General features: G+C 34.8%; 1 protein-coding gene across 7 annotated transcripts in view; it reads right to left on the bottom strand.

Moving 5' to 3' along the window:
• The window catches only part of MINDY3 (MINDY lysine 48 deubiquitinase 3), an 87,953-nt gene that overhangs the window by 60,093 nt on the left and 7,005 nt on the right, over window positions 1–20,855 (bottom strand). For 3 of the 7 annotated variants that reach the window (XM_035306856.3, XM_008999982.4, XM_002750063.6), the window contains exons 2-8: window positions 15,940–16,019; window positions 11,929–11,989; window positions 10,164–10,337; window positions 7,015–7,066; window positions 5,992–6,106; window positions 3,378–3,451; window positions 2,455–2,534 (exon numbers count right to left, since the gene is read on the bottom strand). In XM_035306856.3, coding sequence (XP_035162747.1) covers window positions 2,455–2,534; window positions 3,378–3,451; window positions 5,992–6,106; window positions 7,015–7,066; window positions 10,164–10,337; window positions 11,929–11,989; window positions 15,940–16,019 — 636 coding nt within the window. The remainder of the gene's footprint in view (window positions 1–2,454; window positions 2,535–3,377; window positions 3,452–5,991; window positions 6,107–7,014; window positions 7,067–10,163; window positions 10,338–11,928; window positions 11,990–15,939; window positions 16,020–20,855) is intronic. The other 4 variants (XM_035306855.3, XM_017974079.4, XM_078329530.1 and 1 more) reach the window with 4 other exon arrangements.

Consider the following 20,855-nt stretch of genomic DNA (forward strand, 5'->3'; position numbering starts at 1 on the left):
CAAGTTGGATTACTTTAGAGTAGACCCAATCAATAAAGGTTTTATTTTATTTTTATTTTTCTTCTGGAAAATAAAGTTTATAATAAGGGTTCTTTTCTAGCAATAGCAACAACCTTGGCAGGGCAAGCAAAAAATGTGTACTATGTGTTATCTAGAAAAAAATGGGAAGGTTCAGTGAAAGATAAATGGGATATTTTTCTCATTTTTAAGTTTGATGACTGAAAACAGAGTTTGCGTCAAGTCAACATTCCAAAATGCAAGAAACATATTCTATTTTCTTTTCCAACTTCGTCATTTCAAAGTTATTGGTTAGTTTGGACTTTTAAACTATACAGAAAAAAGGTCCACAGCAAGATGACAGTCTTGAAAAGTATTTTTTTCAAGAAACAAAAAATATGTGTACATCTCAAGAACCAAAACCTATAATTGATTAATATATTGTGTAAAGGAAGTAATGACTTCATGGCAAGAGCTGCCTATGGAACCTCCTATTCTTATTCTTTTTTTTTTTTTTCTTTTTGCGGGGGATGACTAACTGTCATCCAGGTTGGAGTGCAGTGGCATGATCTCAGCTCACTGAAATCTCCACCTCCGGGTTCAAGCGATTGTCCTGTCTCAGCCTCTCGAGTAGCTGGGACTACAGTGTACGTCACCAGGTACAACTAATTTTTGTATTTTTGGTAGAGATGGGGTTTCACTGTGTTGGCCAGGCTGGTCTTGAACTCTTGATCTCAAGTGAGGTCTTGAGTTCAAGACCTTGACCAACATGGTGGGATTATAGGCATTAGCCACCGCACCCAGTCATGGAGTCTTCTGTTCTTGAACCCTCATTCTGACTGTTAATCCTGTCAACGAAAGGTATCTCATCTCAGTCCATGAGAGGCTGGTTGAGGAAAAGCATGGGGGGCAGAGGAGTACTCTGGTTTGAGGATTACATACTATAGGCTTTCGAGAATCCAAATAATGCGTAGAAAGAGGAACCACACTGATGAGGAGCAAGTTCAAGAGTGATGCGCTAAAGACAGGGTGGGGAGAGTCAGGCAGAGCACACAGTAAGTAGCCGCAAAGACAGAAGGCCAAGTAGGATGAGTCACCTCAACCCCGGGAAGAACCCTGTGTTGCTTCTCTAATCATCCGAGATACCTGAGGGTCCAGAAACAACTGGAAGAAGAAGAAAGAGGGGAGTGTGCAGAAGCCATCTACAGGTAAGAGAGAAACATAGAAACCAAAAAAACCGGTATGTTACCCAGGAGAGACTGAGATGAGACGTTTTTCATTGACAGGATTAAATGCTTTCAGCTATGAATCAGAATAAGGGTTCAAGACTAGGATGAGCTCAATTACAGACAGCTGAGCAAGATAATTTGTATAGTTTTTTGTTTATGAATTTCACTGTTTAAACTCTGACCTTTACCAGAAATCAGCAAAACTTGGTTCTCTTTCTAACCTCACCACTAAGTAAATAATTTTGCATATGTATTAAATAAGAAATGAAGTTAGTTCTTAAAATTCTCAGACAGTAAAATGGGTTGTATTATGGTGCTTTTTAATTCTGAAGTTTTTTTTTTTAACTGATTTTTCCCCTTAATATTATGCCCTTCCATGCTTCTGTTAATTACACATTTCTAAATTTGAGAAAAATTCAAATAGAAGATCAAGGATCACTTAATCAGGAGCAAAAAGTGGCAACTATTATTTTCTCAATTATATTTTTTCTGTTTGCCTGTGAGCTCTGGGAACTCTGGAGCTTCATGTCCTCTACTACATACTTCAGAGGGGCACACTGTGGTTACTCAATGTAAGTTAAATGAATAAACAAATTCAGACTGACCCAGTAATAAACTGAAGGGAATTTTATTTGGTTATTTATCAGCTCTCCTTAACTGAATGGATTGGCCAAAATGGCATCCATTTCAATGTGCCTGGCAACATATGAAGACACAGGAAAGAAATAATTGAGACCAAAAATGGAAGTGGTAGTGGAAGAGATGGTAGTTTAAAAGTCTCAGTCAACATTAAATTTGCTCAGCATTTTAAAGTATGCACATTAAAAGTAATATAGACAAAAACCACACTAGACTCTCAAAGCAAGTATTTAACATCACCAGGCTCAGTTTCAAGCAAAGAATGCAGTGATATCTCTGAATAAATATGCACTGTGTTTATATATATTAAGAGTCTTAAATCCCAGTTTTATACCAGGGAAAACGAAAGGCTTGAGAAGTTAAGCAACTTGACTAAAGTCATACACTTGGGATTTGAACCCAAGATTGCCTGGCTCCAAGATTAATGGTCTTAACATTATGGTGCCTTGAAAACTGTAAAAGATTCTTCTATTAGAAAGCACTTAACCTCTAGGTAATGTAGAGCCATTAAATAGATGAATAATAATCAGCTGCATTCCACAGAACTATTAATCATGAAAGAGAGCAACAGAATAAAGAATATACTTACTCATTCCTGAGCATTCTCTATCACCATCCCATACATTAGAAACAGCATGTCCCGTCAGGAGGAGATTAATTAAGCTTTGGCTATTAATAAAAATTAAAGAGCAATTAAATATGAATACAACCAGTTGCTAAATCAAATAATTCCTACAGCAAAGTGTTAAGTAATGACTTTTCACATTAAATTATGTAAGAATTTACGAAGTTAGGGAAAACCTTGCATTTTCCATTTTATACATTCAGCCTTGCTAAATGTATCACTAAATATATCAGCACGATATTCTATTTATTGTTCTACATATTCACATGCATTTAACAACTTTATATAAGATATATTTAAAAGGATAAAAATGACACAGACTAATAATTTACTTAATATTTACAGTAACTTTTAAAAATATATAATTATTAATAATATTGTATCTTTGATGAAAGATACATAAATTTTCATCTTTGAGGCAGAAAGGTCTAAAAAGAACTCATGTATTAGAGTAGGTTAATTATCACTGTTTTATTGAGTTTTGGTAAAAATAGCCATAGAAAGCTTGAGAGGGAAGGGGGTCCCAGAGGAAAATGGGAAATTTTCTCCTAAGCAGAAAAGCGTTTACAAGATATACTTATTTCTAAGTCAAAATAAGTAAATTTTATCACTAAGAAAATCATAAATCAATTTGTTAAAATACCTCCCCATTATCTTAAAACAAAATTTCTGCCACAATAAATACAATGCATAAACTGAAAGTTAACATTTCATGTTAACAAGCAAACAATGCATAAAACAAAAGAGTGCTCAAATCCATAGATGTGACGTTATACTGTCAACACTACTGACAAGCAAAATTACCTGACTCAGTGGTGTTTTATCTTAAATGAAATTTCTTAAAAACTAGAGTTCACATATAGAGATAAGAGATTTTAGTCAATTACCTGCCATGTCCATATACAGGATCTATCAAGGGTTCACTTGCATCTTCAATTTCATTTTTTATGTTTTCAATGCCCTAAAGAAAGAAAGAATTCATTGACTTGCTTTAAAAACTAAAACAAAAATTATGATAGCTTAAAAACTGCTTAGTTTATGCTATAAACTAATACAATTATTTAAGTAACTTTTCTACCAAGAATGACTCAGATATGAAGTGGGGATGCATTTAAGATTATCACTGTAAAAAGCAGTTCCTCAAATATCTTTTATTTTTTTTCATGGGCTCTATAGAAAGAAAACTCATGGGGGAAATATGTACTGTTGGTTAAAGGGGCAAGGAGAGAGAATTAACATTCAAGAGGAGAAAGGAGAAAATTATTAAATACAAAAGTTCATATTCATTTAACTTTTGGCTAAATTATGGCTTGTTAAGACAACTGATTTTTTTTAAGATCACATAAAAACTTACTACACTAAATACATATATACATGAAGATATAACATTAAATACTTTGCATTTTAGTTATTTAGCTGGTACATAAAATGGTAGGTTTACTTCTGATTGTGCTTTCTCACAAATACTGGTCATTCAAATGTATATGACAAAATGCAAATGAGGAGGAGGGCAGGAAGTGCCTTCTTTTCTTAAAAACGAATTTCCTGATACTTTTTAAGCCTCCAGAAGGGCACTCACCTCCCAAAAGTTCTAGATACTGGATAAGTACAAGAAGACCTACTTATTTTAACCTCATCAATTCCAAAAGGACAAAGATAAATTGCCATTCATTGTTCTATTCACTTAACTTTAGCCAGTTGTATCATATTAGAGGTCATTTCTAAGAATTAAATAGACGATTAATTAACAACCAAGATGTTTAATAAATGACTAAATCCGGCAGGGGGAAACAAAGAAGCATGAGTTCTTGCATGTGCATCCTTGTAACCAATACAAAGCAGGCTATGATAATGTCAAGATGAATACTATCAACAAGTGACACGATCACTAACAAGGAAGGGGATATCATTTTAAAGAACAGTTTAAGGAAGAACAAGTAGCATGATAATTTATTGGCTGTAAAGAACAAGAAACAGGAGGTATCAAAAGTTTGAGCATGAAAAAGCTGGAGAAAAGTAACAGTCAAGAAGAGCTTATAAGAAACCAATCATCTCAGATACCACCATCACAGCTATTCCCAACATCTACACAACAAAGCACTTTTGGTTCTCTTATTTATATTTAATAATCCAAATAAGTATTTATTTACATTTCTAAATATGTTTCCTTTCTTTGCCATTCCATGACCTCTCCTAGTTTAGGCTTCTCTTATTTCAATACCCACTTTCTCAGTTTTCCTAACACTAGCCCTCCACTACAAACACCAACTCCACCCATCACAACTCCCATCCCAATTTTGTCACTCCCTTGTTCAAACTTTCTGTTGTGTTCCAATTCTGAGCAGATGAAACCTACTTACTCTTTGCAGTGTACACAGAAGGACCTTCACACTCTAAGCCTTGTCTTACTTTAGTGCCCAGTCTCATCCTCCACAATTGTCCCTCTGGTGTCTTATGCTGCAGTAATGCTCAACCACTTAGAGCTCCCCAAACCTGCATTATACCCTCAATCCCTTACACTTTTATACTTGCTGTTCCCACTGCTGGAAAAAATCTCCTCCAGCTTTTCCATACAGAAAACTTGCCCTCATGCATTAAGGTCCTACATCTGTCAGATGGTCTCTACTAGATACAGTCCATCTAATAGGTTCAGACACAAGACCAAACACCAAAAAACACTGCCATAATGGAATTATTAATGTGTCATTTTTTTTTACAGTGCTAGATACTATTAAAAATGTATCCCATATTATTAATACAAGCATAGTCCCTAGCATAGAGTCAATACTCAATAAACATTTGTCAAATAAAAGACGTCTGATTTCAGACATGATCGATCTAGTAGGATACTAAACTGAAATTAACATGTTACATGAGATTGTATTTGGGGGAAAAAAGTAGGACAAGAAGGGGTCATACTGAAACTATTAAACAGCTACATAAAGGTAAGCTGAGCAAATGAAACATCCATAAAAGAAAAGGCATACAGGATCCCAGGAAGAAAATTTCTGACATATCAAAATTTAGAGAAGGAGAGAAAAGAGCAAGAGGTAAAAGGTAAAGAAGGAAACGAAGCTATCAAAGAAAACAAAACAAAAAAGAATCGTGAGATGTTATAGAAAGAAAACTCATACACTGAGTTATCAAAAAAAATCAAGAAAGGGAGTGAAGGTCAAAACAGCTTCCAGAAGAGGTTAAGGGGTCAAGCGCTACATAGAACTAGGATCAACGGAAACACCATTTGCCAGAACTGGCAGCATTTCACAATTACAACATTACTGATAATCTCTCTAGACCAGAAGAACAGAGGTGAAAGTAAGTTTGAAACTGCTTAAGTAATAAGTGAGTGCTGAGGAGACCGAAATTAACTCATTTTCAGCATAAAAGATTTTTATTCTAAGAATTAAAAACAGCATCAGAAATACAATTACTCATCACAGCAGGAAAAACAGTAGTAAACAACATTAATAAAAGGCAGAAAAAGCAACTTATCGAACACACCTTTGTTAGTAACACAGAATATAGAAAAAGCAATACTCCAAATTTATTTCCCCACATTGAATACTGGTCCAAGACAGCATCTTTCAATTCTGGTAAACTTCTGAATGATCTTTTCCTAGGGGAAAAAAAGAATTAAGTATTGGTATCATGATGAGATTCATAAATGGGAAAACTACATTCATAAATGGGAAAACTTTTTAAATTTCTTATACATTAAAACATATACAAAGAGGAAACTTTTAGATGGCTCTAAATTTTTCAAATACAAATTTAGCCACTAAAACCAAAAGCTATTTCTGACAATTACCACTATATATGGTATGTGTCATTAAGAAAGAACACCTACTTGGCAGGGAATCTCTTCATTTCTTAGGTGAACTGTCTGGAATCAATAAATTCTTCAATAATATACAGTTATTTAAAGAACAGAGTGGTCTTCTTGTAAGAGGGGGTAAACACAAAGAAAACTTCACTTTTTAAATCCTAGAAATTACTTAACAAATATCTGAATGCCAAAGACAATTTACACATTTCTTTTCAAAGAAATTAACATTAAATTTTAAACCAAACGCCACCCATAATTCTAAGCCATCCTTACCTTTTACTTTGTAATAAAAAGTTTAAATGCTCTAACAAAAATGTGGGCATTCTTAATAAAAGATATAGAAAAAAGATAATGACAAATATGAAATAATTCTAATATTTATCCCACTAGAAATCTTTATATTTGTTTAGGACACAGAAACATTAAGCTAAAATGATAATTTTTTCATTGTAATGATGAAAAAACTTGTAATGATTTTAAAAAGCATATTTGGATAGTTAATTTAGGACTAGGCATATTTTATACATTTACAAACTATTTTAATTTAAAGGCAAATTAATCCTGAAGCAATGGATTTAAAATTTATGTTTAAGTAGTGCATTTCTATGTAAAACTAAGAATTTTTCCATAGTATGAACAGACTTAAAGTGGCAATGTGTCCACAAAGTAAGTATTTTAAATGTTCCAATGTTACTTACTGAATTAATGCATGAAATCGCTCAAAGCCAAGCTCTTCGACAGCCAAGGCAGCTATACATAAAAGACACTTTTCAGCACTACACATGGCAAATAAATGACACAAGATACACACAGCAGGCTGTAAATACTTTCAAGCAATCAAAACTTTCCCTATTTCCCTACTCCCTTAAAATTCTCAGTTTATCTTCTACTATAATATGAATTTATATTTCAACATCTTTGTCGTCATGAATATATAACTAAAGTGGATACAATACTGACAGTGTAGAAGGGTGATTAATAAACATTTCAATTCCACTATGCTAGGGTAGGTTATAAAGTTTGAAAAATTACTGATAATCAGTGCCTCACACATCATTATAATGTGTCCTGCACTTTTAAATAATCTTTCAGATTATATAGATCCAAGTAATATCATCACAGCTAATCTTCCTTTTTAGAATAGAAAATCTTTAGGTTTAATGCTTAATTATTAAACAAATGTGTATAAAAGGGCATAACACTTTCAAACAACACAGGTTCAATGACAGCTTTAAGTTTGTTTCCTCATTTATTAGTGTAACTGTTAAGAAGTTTTTCAGTAACTTATTTAGATTATGTTTATTACTAAAAGGAAATCAAAGCATTTTAATCAGAGGTAATGTTTACTGAGCACTTTATTAAGTGCCAGGCCCTTTTCTAAATGCCCTACATATTTTACCTCGTTTCATCCTCCTAAAAACCCTTTTAGCTCCATTTTACAGAAAAAGAACCTGAGGCACACAAAGAACTCCTCGCAAGAGTGCATAGGATTAAACCGCAGAGATGAGATTTGAGCCCAGATAGTCTTGGCTCCGGGGAGTTATTTATCACAACGAATAATTTCACGTATATTTTATAAAGCAAATCTTACTACTGTCAAATATAAATCCTCATTGGTGAGTTAAGAAAACGGATTCATTATGAACTCAAAATTTTTTTAATTTACAATTTAAAATGTCACATTATGCTAGATTTCAAAGCCTAAGTGTTTCATATTTCTTTTTAAAATCTTTAGCAGTCCAAATTGATTAACTTCTCTCTTGGTTTATGTGGGAAACAAACTGAAATTGAACCTGAGTATTCACTACTGCAAACAAGTGTGCATTACCAACAAGCCAAAACTATACACATCACATAAGCCAATGAAATTAATGTTTGTAGAGAAAGTAATGTTAACAAGAAGGAAAAACACTTTACATTCAAAATTTCAGAATAAAATGAAAATTCTACCTAATCTTTTCCAAATTACACTAACTGTTCTGCAATGTCAGATTATCTAAATCATTTTACTGGGTATACCACAAGAGTAGACATAAAGATAGTAATTTAGAGAAAAGAGGCAAGCAAAATAAAAAGCTTAGCAGGCAGGGATGGTGGAAAAATATAAAACACAAGAAAAAGAACATAGCTGGGAATAAAGGAAAGAACAGGTAAAACAGATTGTTACATGGAATAAAAATTATAAATACAGTTCATTTGTCAATATCTAAGGTAAATTCTCAAACTTTCAGTTAACAAAGTATTTCAAAGGAATACAATATTAAAAAATAAAATATGGTTTATGTCATGGCAACTTTTAAAATGAGATACAAAGTAAACTGGAAAATTACTAAAATGTTTTTTGGAAGGTAATTCAATATGCTCATCTAATTAGTTACTGAAGTACTAACCTGAATGCATTATAAGGTCCTTTAACCTACAGCAATGTTAACTTATCACTACAGAAATCCACAGCATGTTCCATAGTATGCATCCCTATACTATTAAGATACTAATGGGAAATATTATATAAAAAGAGCTTACTATTTTCTCAACATTAATATACAGACTGGCTTTAAGCACATAATCTTTACAAGACCTTTTCTAAAGATCAACATTTCCTCTTTCAAAATTTTAATATCCTAAATGAAACTATTAAGTACGCTTACATCCACACAGTAAAACCAGGAAAATATTTTAAAGCCAGTCTTAATGACACTTTAGACTACTATCCTTGTGACTATTTTCCACTTGTTGTCTTCAAATATAATTATGAACTGTAAAATACATTAAGGTCTTTTTGAAAGGCCATGTTTCAAAGGCTTTGAAAAGAAGCACCGTTCAACTGTTTAAACTTTCAAAATTATTCCTTGCAAATGTACTACTTTTAGAATTTGCTTGGCTTAAAGCGTTTTAACTGCAAAGGCAGGAGAAAGAAGACACTGACAACACAAGGCATTTTAGTCAGGGAGGCAGCAGCACCTTATGGATAATACTATATGGAAAGCAAAATGTGTGTCACATACAACTGAAATGTACTTTCAGGTGGATAATTTCTTTACAAAAAATTTACATAGAGATGACAGTTAATGGGATCCACTGTAAGTAGAATAAGCCACTTATTTAACAGAAGCACTCGGAACTAGCAGTTATCAAAAACTATCAACTAACAAGATGATTCCTGAAAAGCAAATCAGAAAAGCAGCTCCTAACTAGCTTCTGTACCCCTCGCTGTCTCCATTACACATTGGCAGCCATCAGGTCAATCACATAAGAATTTTCAAAAGTTAAAAACCACACAATATGTAATTTTTATGAATAATGGGAATGTCCATTAAACTTATTTTAAAGAGAAAAATCTTTAATCAATGTATGAAAAATTTAAGGCAAAATTAAAATTGCCTTAAAATAATCTATATGTATAAAAATATTCAAAAAATTCATAAGGAAAGAAACAGCTGACAATGAAGACAAATGTCCCCATCTTTGCTCTGGGAAGCAAGTAAAGACAAATTCATGAAATTTTCTGATGTCAAAAGAATTTTTTTTTTTTTTTTGCAATACCAAAGCAAAACATGAAGGCATCTGAAACCAAAGTGTATCATTATTTCTAAATAAGAGTTCTAAAGTTCAAAGGAGATTGTTATTAAGCAGAAGTTAACTAGAACATTTAAAAAGTTTAAGAGATTTTTTTTTTTTTTTGCAAAAATGTATCTTCTAAGGGGAACAAAAAATATTAAGGTTCAGTAATTAAGCTTAAGCTAAAATACATGTTATAAAAATTTAAAGTAATTTTTTCTTCAAAAGATTAAATAGATTAATTAAAACAAAGGAACAAAAAACTTCAGGAAATAAAAATATATCTTACAAGAATGTTCCACTTGGCAACTAGACTCTGCAGGACTCCCAGAAATACCAGCAGTTTCTTCAGTTGTCTTTGCTCTTAACCATGAAACCAAGCAGTATGGTCCAGAGTGGTCACAACAAGCACTTTCTAAAATATCACATAAGGTATGACAAAGGAGCTCCTTCTGCTCTTCCTCTAAAAATAACCAAAGCGTAAGTTATAATGGTTTCTTCTGGAAAAAAGAAATCTGTCATGAATAACAATAGTAAAAATGTGTTAGTGGGATAAAATCAAGCATTCTAAAAATGGGGAAAAAAATCTCTCAATATATTTAAAATTATGTTTGAGAAAAACAATGTGTTTGTGGATTAAAATATCACCACTTTAAATAAAGCCATCTAAATAAAACCATCAAGTAGAAAAAGAATCCTGAAAATGCAAAATTAAACATTATGAAAGATCATAATCTGATACTGCTCATCACTTTCTTAAACCTTTAGCAACTGAAGCCATTAGGTTTCCTTTACTGCAGAACCGAGCACAGTGTAAAGGCCTGTTGAGACCTCTATATTTTTTTCCCCCACTTCTGAATTAGTCTAATATCTTTGATCACCCTGTCCCACAGGGATAAAAGTAATGAGATACACATATATTACCACAGTCCATTATATCAGCAGAGGCCAGTGGTCATAACACAGATTTGAGCATTAGAATTTTATAAAAATAGTGCAAATGCTCAGACCATCTCTTTATGAACCTTAGCCACACTCCCTTTTCAAGTGGTATTACTATCAAGAAGTAGTAACATTTTCTGAAACGTTCAGAGAGTATAGGATACGCACACATTCTATATACAATTTTATGATATAAGGAGGTTTCTGTCTCTCCTAATGGATTAAAAGTTCTTTAAAGGCACTTTATTATCGACACAGCATTTATTACACTTATGACAATGCTTTACAAATGTTTTATCAAAGCAAATACCGTTCTAATAGCATACATTTTATTAAAAATTCATTTCAACAACAGTATCTCAAATAGTTTCTCTACCAAAATTCGTTTTGTATTTCACCTATTAAAAAATTATGAAAATGATACCTTAACTCTTAAATCCAAAATCATTAGTATATTCTATAGTCCTTGTTTGGTATGTAAGCTGTTATGTCCTCAGATACAAAACTGGGATTGTAATATGCCCCACCTTCTTCCAGAAGTTATTGTGAGGTTCATATGAAATTGTGTAGGAGAGATCTTTGTAAACTGGCAAGTGGAATGCAAATTCTTGTTATTATACGGTGGCACCACACATCTCTCTGGGTACAGAAGCTATGACAGCTTCATTTGCAGTCTCATCCAAATTATTTGCAGTATTTGCACTGTGTAAGGCATTATACTGAAATATGCAGGAATGCAATGAGAATCCTGAGGTCTTGCTCACAGCAAAATAAAAAACAAAACAAAACAAAACAAACTATTCTTTATGGTATGCTGTCACCTAACAGTTCTAGGAAATGCACCATGTTTTAGCAAGAAGCCAAGGTTTTTCCCTTAGTTACACAATCCTGTCTTACCACCCTTGGTTAGAAAACCAAATTTAGAAATATGGAGTCACTGTTTATGAAACTTCCTAAAAACATTTTAAAAGGAAACCTCGGGGGGGAGGGAATCTCACTGATACTTAACTTTCTCAGATAATTTTAATTAAACTATTGCCAATGAACAGTGCACAGATCATCTGTATTAAAACAGAGGATGAAGTAAAAGTTTTAAAAGACAGCTATCATACCTGAACAATCCCGCCAAGACGACTTCTCAGAAGAAAACAGGAGCTTCTTCAAAAGAAATGCCTTTATGCAATTAAAGCAATAATTAGTGAAATGCATTATAAGCATACATCATATCATTCTTCAATTTTAAAATGGGAAAAACTAATTTGTACCCCCTTTCTAGACTTTTGCATAGTTCTGTAAAGATGTCAATTGGGCTTCCCTCACATTTGACAGGAACTGTGCAGATTTATTTACTCAGAGCATACCACTATCAACTTGACTTTAGATCCATACAACTATTCTTCTTCCACAATACTTATTTTCTGACAAGTAGAACTCACTCAAATAACAGAATGCAACTGGAAAGCACAGACACTTACTGCTCTATTCACAAAATGAAAGCTATGTAGAACAAGAGTAAGTCTATATTTCAGTTAGATTCCTTCTGGTAAAAGAAATCTAAATATAAAAGTAGTTCTGTTCCCTTAACTCTCATCTGTGACACAAGAATAACACGATTAAAGTCATCACTTTATTATCAGGAGCTCAAGTTTAACTCAGAAAGCTACATGATTAAAAGAAAAGGCAAATGGATTTCTAAACTTCCCCTTAAGTGAGTCAACTATGTTGCACTGGTTGGTTGATAAAAAGCTACACGGAGAAGTGTCTCCTTCTCAAAGTGTAGTTCAATGGTAGTTACATCCCAGTCACCTGACTTGTTTGTTTAAACTGCAGATTCTTGGGCTCCACCTATTCTATCTGAGGGCAGGTCGAAGAAAAACAGATTACAATGACGACTTTTCCTCACCTGTGTTTGAAAGTACTAGTGTACAGATTAGAAAGACTGCTTTTTATCAGGCAAACTTAGGTTTGAATCCTGGCTCCACTATTACTAACTAAAAATAACTATACAAAATTTAAAAGGTTGCAGTGAGGATTATATGAGAATATCTATTATTGGTGCCAGGTACTTAGAATAGTACCTGGCACCAATAAACAATTTAAGGTATTACAACAAAAAACTAATATTCCATTCACATAGGCATACAGTCTACAAATACTGTAACCAAGTACTTCTGATTTTCCCCCAAAATGACAACAACCATAAAGTGAAACAGTATAACTACATCACAAAGTTTTGAAAGTGAGATAGGGACATTCATTATTTCACCACCACCAGTATAATTACTATTAGCGTTTTGATATACTTCCTTCCCATCTTTTTTATACCTAGTTTTAATTTTATTACAAGGAAAAAAGCAGAATGGGTATATAAATATTTTCTGTTTTTCTATAGAATTCATAATTCTTACTACTTATGAATTCTTAGGTCTATCAAGCTATTTACCAAACTTTAATTATTGTTAAATTACATTACTGTGCATAGATTGCTTACAATTTTTTTTGCTACTTTAATATATAAGCTCCGTTTTAAATACAATTTTTCCATATTAAAGATTTCTTTAGAAAAGACTCACAGAAATACTGCTGTTGCATCAGAATCTGCATTGTCATGGTTCCGATTATAATCTAAAATTCCTTCCCAAAATCAAAGTACAAGTCTGTACTACATGGCAGTATATGACGGTGCCAGCATCATCCCACCCTTACATGCACTGGCAATTGTAATTTTATTTTTTAAGATGAGAAAAAGTAAGAAATAGAATCTAGTCACAGTTTTATTTTTACTTTCCTGGCTTCCTAGTGAGGGTGAGCATCCTGATTCCTCTGCTGTAAAGCATCACTCCACATGTTATGACTGCGTTTCACCTCTATGTGTTTTTCTAATAAATCTCCACAAGTTCTTTATATGAGAAAGACAACAACCTTTTATTGCTAATATTTACTGCAAATATTTCTCAGTTTGGAGGTACTGTTTCTCTTACAGTGTTGACAATACGTAATTTTAAGTTTTTTTATGGTTAAATATTACTCCAAGAATACATTTGACATATGGTGCAAAATGATCTAAACTTATCTTCCCCTCAAAGTGCTAGCAAGTCATAGGGATGGCATTTATGAAACTTTATTTTATTTCACCACTGATCTTAGTTCCTTCTTTATTCTTGGTGTGACAAATTCCTGGTAAATTGTTACAGGTGATGAGGTCTATGACTGTATTATCTATTTGGTTCCATTATTTTGCCTATTCTTCTTACACAGCATCATGTTCTAATTTTTATACTCTAAAAAAAGTTTCAATATATGTACCTGCTCAGTTCTGGTCATTTTTAATAACTTAGTTTTTACTTTTAAACTGAAATATTAACACAAACAAAATTCTTTACAAAGTTTACGTGACTCTTTTTTTCCCTTTTTAGAAACGGGGTCTCACTCTATCACCAAGACTGGAAGGCAGTGGCATAATTGTAGCTCACTGCAGCCCTGAACTCCTGAGCTCAAAGGACCCTCTCCGTCTAGCCTCCCAAGGAGCCAGGACTACAGGCATGCCCTACCATGCTCAGCTAATTTTCAAAAAAAAAATTTTTTTTTTTGGTAGAGCAGGGGTCTCACTATGTTGCCCAGCCTGGTTTTGAACTCCTGGCCTTAAGCAATCCTCCTGCCTCATCCTCCCCAAGGGCTGGGATTATAGGTGTGAGCCACTGTGCCTGGGCTATATGATTCTTAAACTAAACTACTACCTCAAAGACACAGAAAGGTAGGATCAGGATTTTAAATATTACCATCATTGCACAGCACCCCACTTGCACAAGTAACTACCACCACTGAAATATACTGTATTTTATAAAACAATAAACTTCTGTGGTATACCCTTCATTTAATTACATTCGAGGATTTCCAATAAAAAGCCTGCTATTACTGACCGAGAGAGGCAGTATTTATATAATCTAACTTATATATGGACATAACGAGGAGTCTTCAATTCAGACAACATTACTACTGACAACTGAAATTTGTTTCAGTTACTCAGCCTGACAGCTATAATTACTAATTTATAGTTAAATTTCATTCTTCACATTCCATCATTCCAAGGCAAGATTTCGATATTCAAATTTTTCTTTAAAAAAAATCTCCTAATGCAAAAAAATCAACTTAAAAAAAATAATAATCTATGAAAGACCTATTTTGGAATCGACCATACAAGATTTTTTTCCTTTACAGAAATACATTTTTAACACTTTAAGTATATAGAGCTCTAAGAAACAAATTTACTTTGTAGCCAAAGTACCTTATTTTTGTATATACTTTGTATCTTATTATTCTTTGTATCCAGTGAATAAATGCCACATTAAATATGTATTTTCAAAACACCATGGCTAAAACATAAACAGTAAATTAGCTGTAAATTTTATACCAGTTCTAAAGTTACACTGTCATTCACAGACATCATCAATATTACAGCAAACTAAAAATTCAATGATTGGTTTCAACAATGCAACAGTTTACAGTGAATCAGCCTTTGAAATTCAAAAATATAACACATCGAGATTCCAAATCAAATAAAGACATTCCGATAAATTCTATGTTTTGTGCAAACAAAAAACCTTTTTGGTTTTGAAATTGTTTCAAATCAGTCGTTACAAATTATTAAGAAAAGCCAAAGCTATAGCATAAAATAGTATACACTGCCGACTTAATTCAAAATTTTAAAGTTATAGGCCATAAAAGTACGAAATCAACTTTTTTCAGTCTATAAAAATAACTCTTATAGACTGAACAAATGAAAATCGTATAATTACTGTGAATGTACCTATCTAGAGTATAACATGTTATTACTAAGTAAATAGGAACTCTGTAGTAAAGACGTCAAGAAACTTTCGAATTTTCTCAAAGTCAGGGGATACCTTTTTCTTTGAAAATGTAGTCAAAAGTCTACTGTTGTGCAATTCATCAATATTCCGAATTCATTTTTATTTTGGATGTTTATTGTAATTTCTGTGAGCAAAAATTAAGAGTTAACTGATCATGTCTCATAATTACTACATGGAGTACAGACATTCGAAAACAAAAAGTATGAAGCGTTTCAACACGTCCCTCTAAGGAGCTGGTAAAGGAGTCTATGTTACCTGAACAGGTGCAATAACAGCACAGGGGCCACCTTCAAACTGTTCTAATGCAGATCCCTCTGATTCACTAAACACAAACCCTAAAAATGAAAGCAAGTAGCAAAGATTAAACATTTAATTCAAGTAGCAGCTAAAAGAATCTTTCATGTACTTCTCTTTGAGAATGATCACTTACCACAACAGCAAAATACCTTGAAGTCATGAGGTGCGGATCAAAGAATCTTTTGAAAAAAATCTGTGGAACCTATGCTCCCCCACCCCCAAATTCAAATATACCCACACAATGTTGTACCCAGAAACTCCTCTAGGAGGATAAAGTATGGACTTTAGTAAAATGACACTAAATCTGACTTTTCATCTAAGGAAGACTAGACAGTCTACCAAATTCAAACAATTTTTAGGACTCTTTACATACAATATCATTCTATCATTTCAATCTTTCAGTTACATTCTATCAGCAAACAATTAAATGGCATTGTAGACAGTACATGTGTTTTTATAGCTCTATCTTAATTTAAATATTACCCAATCAGCATGGACTAACAGCAGCTAGTGGAAGTTCTTTAGAGGGCCCTGGGTCAGAAGTTAGGAGAACCCGGTTACCATCTGGATAACCTTATGAAGATCATTTCACCTGCTTGGGCCTCAGTGTTCTCATTAAAATAATCAATTCCAACTTCACAATGCTAAGAATCTATCAATTCCATTGTTTCTCTTCAGTCATTCAACCAAATCAGTTCAGGTTACTTAACATCTGATGTTATTCCAATCATCTGGGATATACTCCTGGAAGACAGTCTCTGGTCTGGAGGAGCCCCTAGTCCAGGTGAAGAGAGACATACCAATAGATAATTACTAAGATGTAACAGAAGAATGCAGAGTGTTGTGGATACAGAAAGGCATGCTCTATTCTATCATAACAGGTAACTTCCAGGTTCATTTTGAATAGGAATTTGCTGGCGAGGCAAAGGTGAATGAATGTAATTCAGCTAAAGAAGATACCTTAATTAAAGCAAAAACGTTTTCCAAGAGGAGAGAATGTTTGTAAATCAGAGGGATTTTAACATAGCTAAAGGGTAGTATGGGGGTTGGATGGAAGGGCCAGCAAATTGGCAGCAGGAAAGATGACAAGTGGTTAACATAGCAAAGGGCTGAAGAACCAGGACTCAACCAGCAAAGATCTTTTGGTAAAACAGTAATATCATCTTACTGGTTAAAGGAACAGAATCAGGAAGAAGTTGTTTCAACAGCCCTATAGAGATATGATGCTGACCTAATGAAAGCAACATCAGTGTGGAGAAGAGAAACTATATTCGAAAAATATTTCTGAGGTAAAAATAAGATTTATTTAGGATGAGTAAGTGGGGCAAAGGCTTGGTACAGAAGAAATTAGAGCTGTTTCTGAAGTTTTTTGCTTGAGGCACCAGGTGAGAGCAATGGAGAGAGTACTAGAAAGGGTCCCATTCCATCCCACCTCCTCTCTTTACCTTCAATCTCTTCCAGAAAGCATATAAATCTCACATATTAAAACAAAACAAAACCTAAAGATTCCACCAAAAACTCCAACCAGCACTCCATCACTCTCCTCCTCCCAAAGCCCACCTAGTCATCTACATACCCTGTTTCAATCTTCTTACCTCATAATTTACTCAACCCTCACTAATCTGGTTTTCAATGCATGAGTGTGCCAAACTCATTCTCACCCAAGTTCATCAGTGACCGGTACAGGCTATTTCCCAAGTCTTATCTTATTTAACCCCCCAAAGAATCAATCTGAAATGCTGACCACAAACCTGCAAAATCTTTGTCTCTTGGCTTTTATCAACTTTTGCTTTTCTAGTTCTTCTGTCGCCCTATCACTCCTTTTAAGTGCTAATGTTCCGCAGTTTGCGGCTTTAGGATCTATGCTCATTTCATTCTATGCATTCTTTCTGAGTAATCTCATATACTCCCAGAAATTCCATTACTGGTTATAACCAGTTAATTCCCAAGTATAGCCCAGAGTGGAATTCCAGACATAGAAGAGTCTAAGTCCCTGAACTTGGTACTGTATAATCTGGCTTCTGCTGAACCTCCTACTTCACCCTTTGCCATTCTCCTTTTTAAACTCTAGGCACATTGAGTTTCTTTCAGGTCCTGAGGTATTTCATTTTCTCTCTTGTCTCCTACCCTTTGTAAATGATGTTTCTTCTGCTTGGAACAACTGCTAACCCTTCCTCTGGAAAACTCAAATTTATCTTTAGGCTTCACCCTAAGATAATGTCTTCCTGCTTCAAGGCTTCAAAACATACCTTGAACATGTTCATTTCCATCCCATCTCTGGTCCTCCTTATAGTTCAAACCACTGTATCTTTCACATGGAACACTGTCAAGAGTTTCCAACTGGGTCTCCCTATTCCTCCCTCACTCCTGTCCAGTACCCAACTATTCACCATGGAGCTGCCAGAAGAGTATTTTAGAAATGGAAATCAGATTTTGACACAGCCTGCTTAAAACATTTCAATGGCTTCTCACTGCAATTAAAATAAAACCCAAACTCCTTTTTGTGGTCTAGAGGCCACTGTAAAATCTATCAATCCAACTGACTCTGTTTACACTTACATCATTCTCTACCATGACCTTAGTTCCTTAGAACATCCCATGGACTTGACCTGTAGCCTCGATGCTTACTGTTTTCTCTACATGAAATGTTCTTTCTTCTACTCTCCATATAGATAAATCCTTCTTCTTCAGGTTTCAATTTAGGTGTTAATTCCTCAGAGTGATATTTCATTACAAACCTATCTAAGTAGTCTCTCTTCAACCCCCACACAACCAGTACTTAAGTTATTGTTTATCTGTTTGTCATCTACCTTGCCTGACAGGTATTGTACCTGTTACTAATCACTGTTTCCCCACAGTATGTTGTATCGCTATTAATTAATGCTTGTTGAAGTTTTGGCAGGGAAGATAATGGCGGTGTTTGTTTCTAGGGACAGCAAGTTCAGTTTCAAAAATGTGAGACAGCCATTTGGCAACTTTTAGAAATTGGAGATATGGGTGTGGAGTTCAGGGCAGGAGTCAGGATTAGAGGCAGCAATTTCAATTATCTTAAAACACATCAGTTAAACTGAATGAGAACTTGCAGAAGAAAAATAATGAAGTTGGGAACATTAAAAAGTGAGCAGAGGCTGAGTCAGCAAAGGAGACTGACAAAAATTAGAAGGATTAGAGAAAAGCACATTCACTGAGTTCCTAGAAAGGAAAAATCAGGTCAGGTGTGGTGGCTCACATCTATAATCCCAGCAGTTTGGGAGGCTGACACGGGTGGATCACGAGGTCAGGAGTTCAAGAACAGTCTGACAAATATGATGAAATCCCATCTCCACTAAAAAGACAAAAATCAGCTGTGTGCGCCGGTGCGCACGGGTAGTCCCAGCTGCTTGGAAGGCTAAGGCAGGAGAATCACGTGAATCTGGGAGGTGGAGGGTGCAGTGAGCTGAGATTGCACCACTGCACTTCACCCCACAACAGGGCAAGACTCCGTCTCAAAAAAGAAAAGAAAAAAGGAAAAATCAGAAGCAAATAGTCAACTATTACAAATGGTGCTGAGTCAGTACATACATTAAAATACTAGACGCATGTCACTGAGAATACTAAAAACACAAATTTAGAGCACTGGGGAGAGTAACCAGATTTTAAAGGGTTGAAGTGTAATTCAGATTAGAAAGAGAAATGGTAAAACTACAGTTGGCTGTCCATATCCATAGGTTTGATGACCAGATTCAACCAAACACAAATGTAAAATACTTGAGGGAGGGAGGAAAAAGGGATGGTTGGGTTGTGCTAAACATGTCCAGACTTTTTCATATCATGCCCCAAACAATACAATGTGACAACTATTTACACAGCATTTACATTGTATTAAGTATTTTAAGTAATCTACAGATGATTTAAAGTATAGGGGAAGTTGTGTGTAGGTTATATGCAAATACTGTAGAAGTCTATAGATTTTGGTATTTGCAGCGGGCGGGGGGGGGGGGGCGGGCGGGGGTGTGTCCTTGAACCCAATACCCCTTGGACATCAACAGACAAAACAGACAAAATATTTAAGTTTGGCAGGAGGGAAAAAGAAGGATAGCTTGAAGGGTAGTTGGATAAAGAATTATTAATTTTGGGCCGGGCGCGGTGGCTCAAGCCTGTAATCCCAGCACTTTGGGAGGCCAAGGCGGGTGGATCACGAGGTCAAGAGATCGAGACCATCCTGCTCAACATGGTGAAACCCTGTCTCTACTAAAGATACAAAAAAATTAGCTGGGCATGGTGGCACGTGCCTGTAATCCCAGCTACTCAGGAGGCTGAGGCAGGAGAATTGCCTGAACCCAGGAGGCAGAGGTTGCGGTGAGCTGAGATCACGCCATTGCACTCCAGCCTGGGGAACAAGAGCAAAACTCTGTCTCAAAAAAAGAATTATTAATTTTGTAGACTGAAGGGCATGACTTAGAAACAGGAAACAATCCAGCACTTTGGGAGGCTGAGGCAGGTGGATCATGAGGTCAGGAGTTTGAGACCAGCCTGACCAACATGGTGAAACGCTGTCTCTACTAAAAACACAAAAATTAACTGGGCATGGTGGCGCACACCTGTAGTCCCAGCTACTATGGAGGCTGAGGCAGGAAAATCACTTGAACCAGAGGTGTGGAGGTTGCAGTGAGCTGAGATCACGCCATCGCACTCCAGCCTGGGTGACAGCAGCAAGATTTTGTTTAAAAAAAGAAAAAGTAAAGAATGATTATATGGAAAAGAGGAAGTTTAAGGTCTCCAAGTCTTGTAAGAGAGCTGAGACTTTTAAAGGTGGTCCACAGAAACCCCTGGAAGTCCTAGAGACCCTTTCAGGGAGTCCACTGGAGGTTACAATTATCTACCTAATAATACTA

Source organism: Callithrix jacchus, chromosome 7 (genome assembly GCF_049354715.1).
Source record: "Callithrix jacchus isolate 240 chromosome 7, calJac240_pri, whole genome shotgun sequence".
Taxonomy (NCBI): Eukaryota; Metazoa; Chordata; class Mammalia; order Primates; family Cebidae; genus Callithrix; species Callithrix jacchus.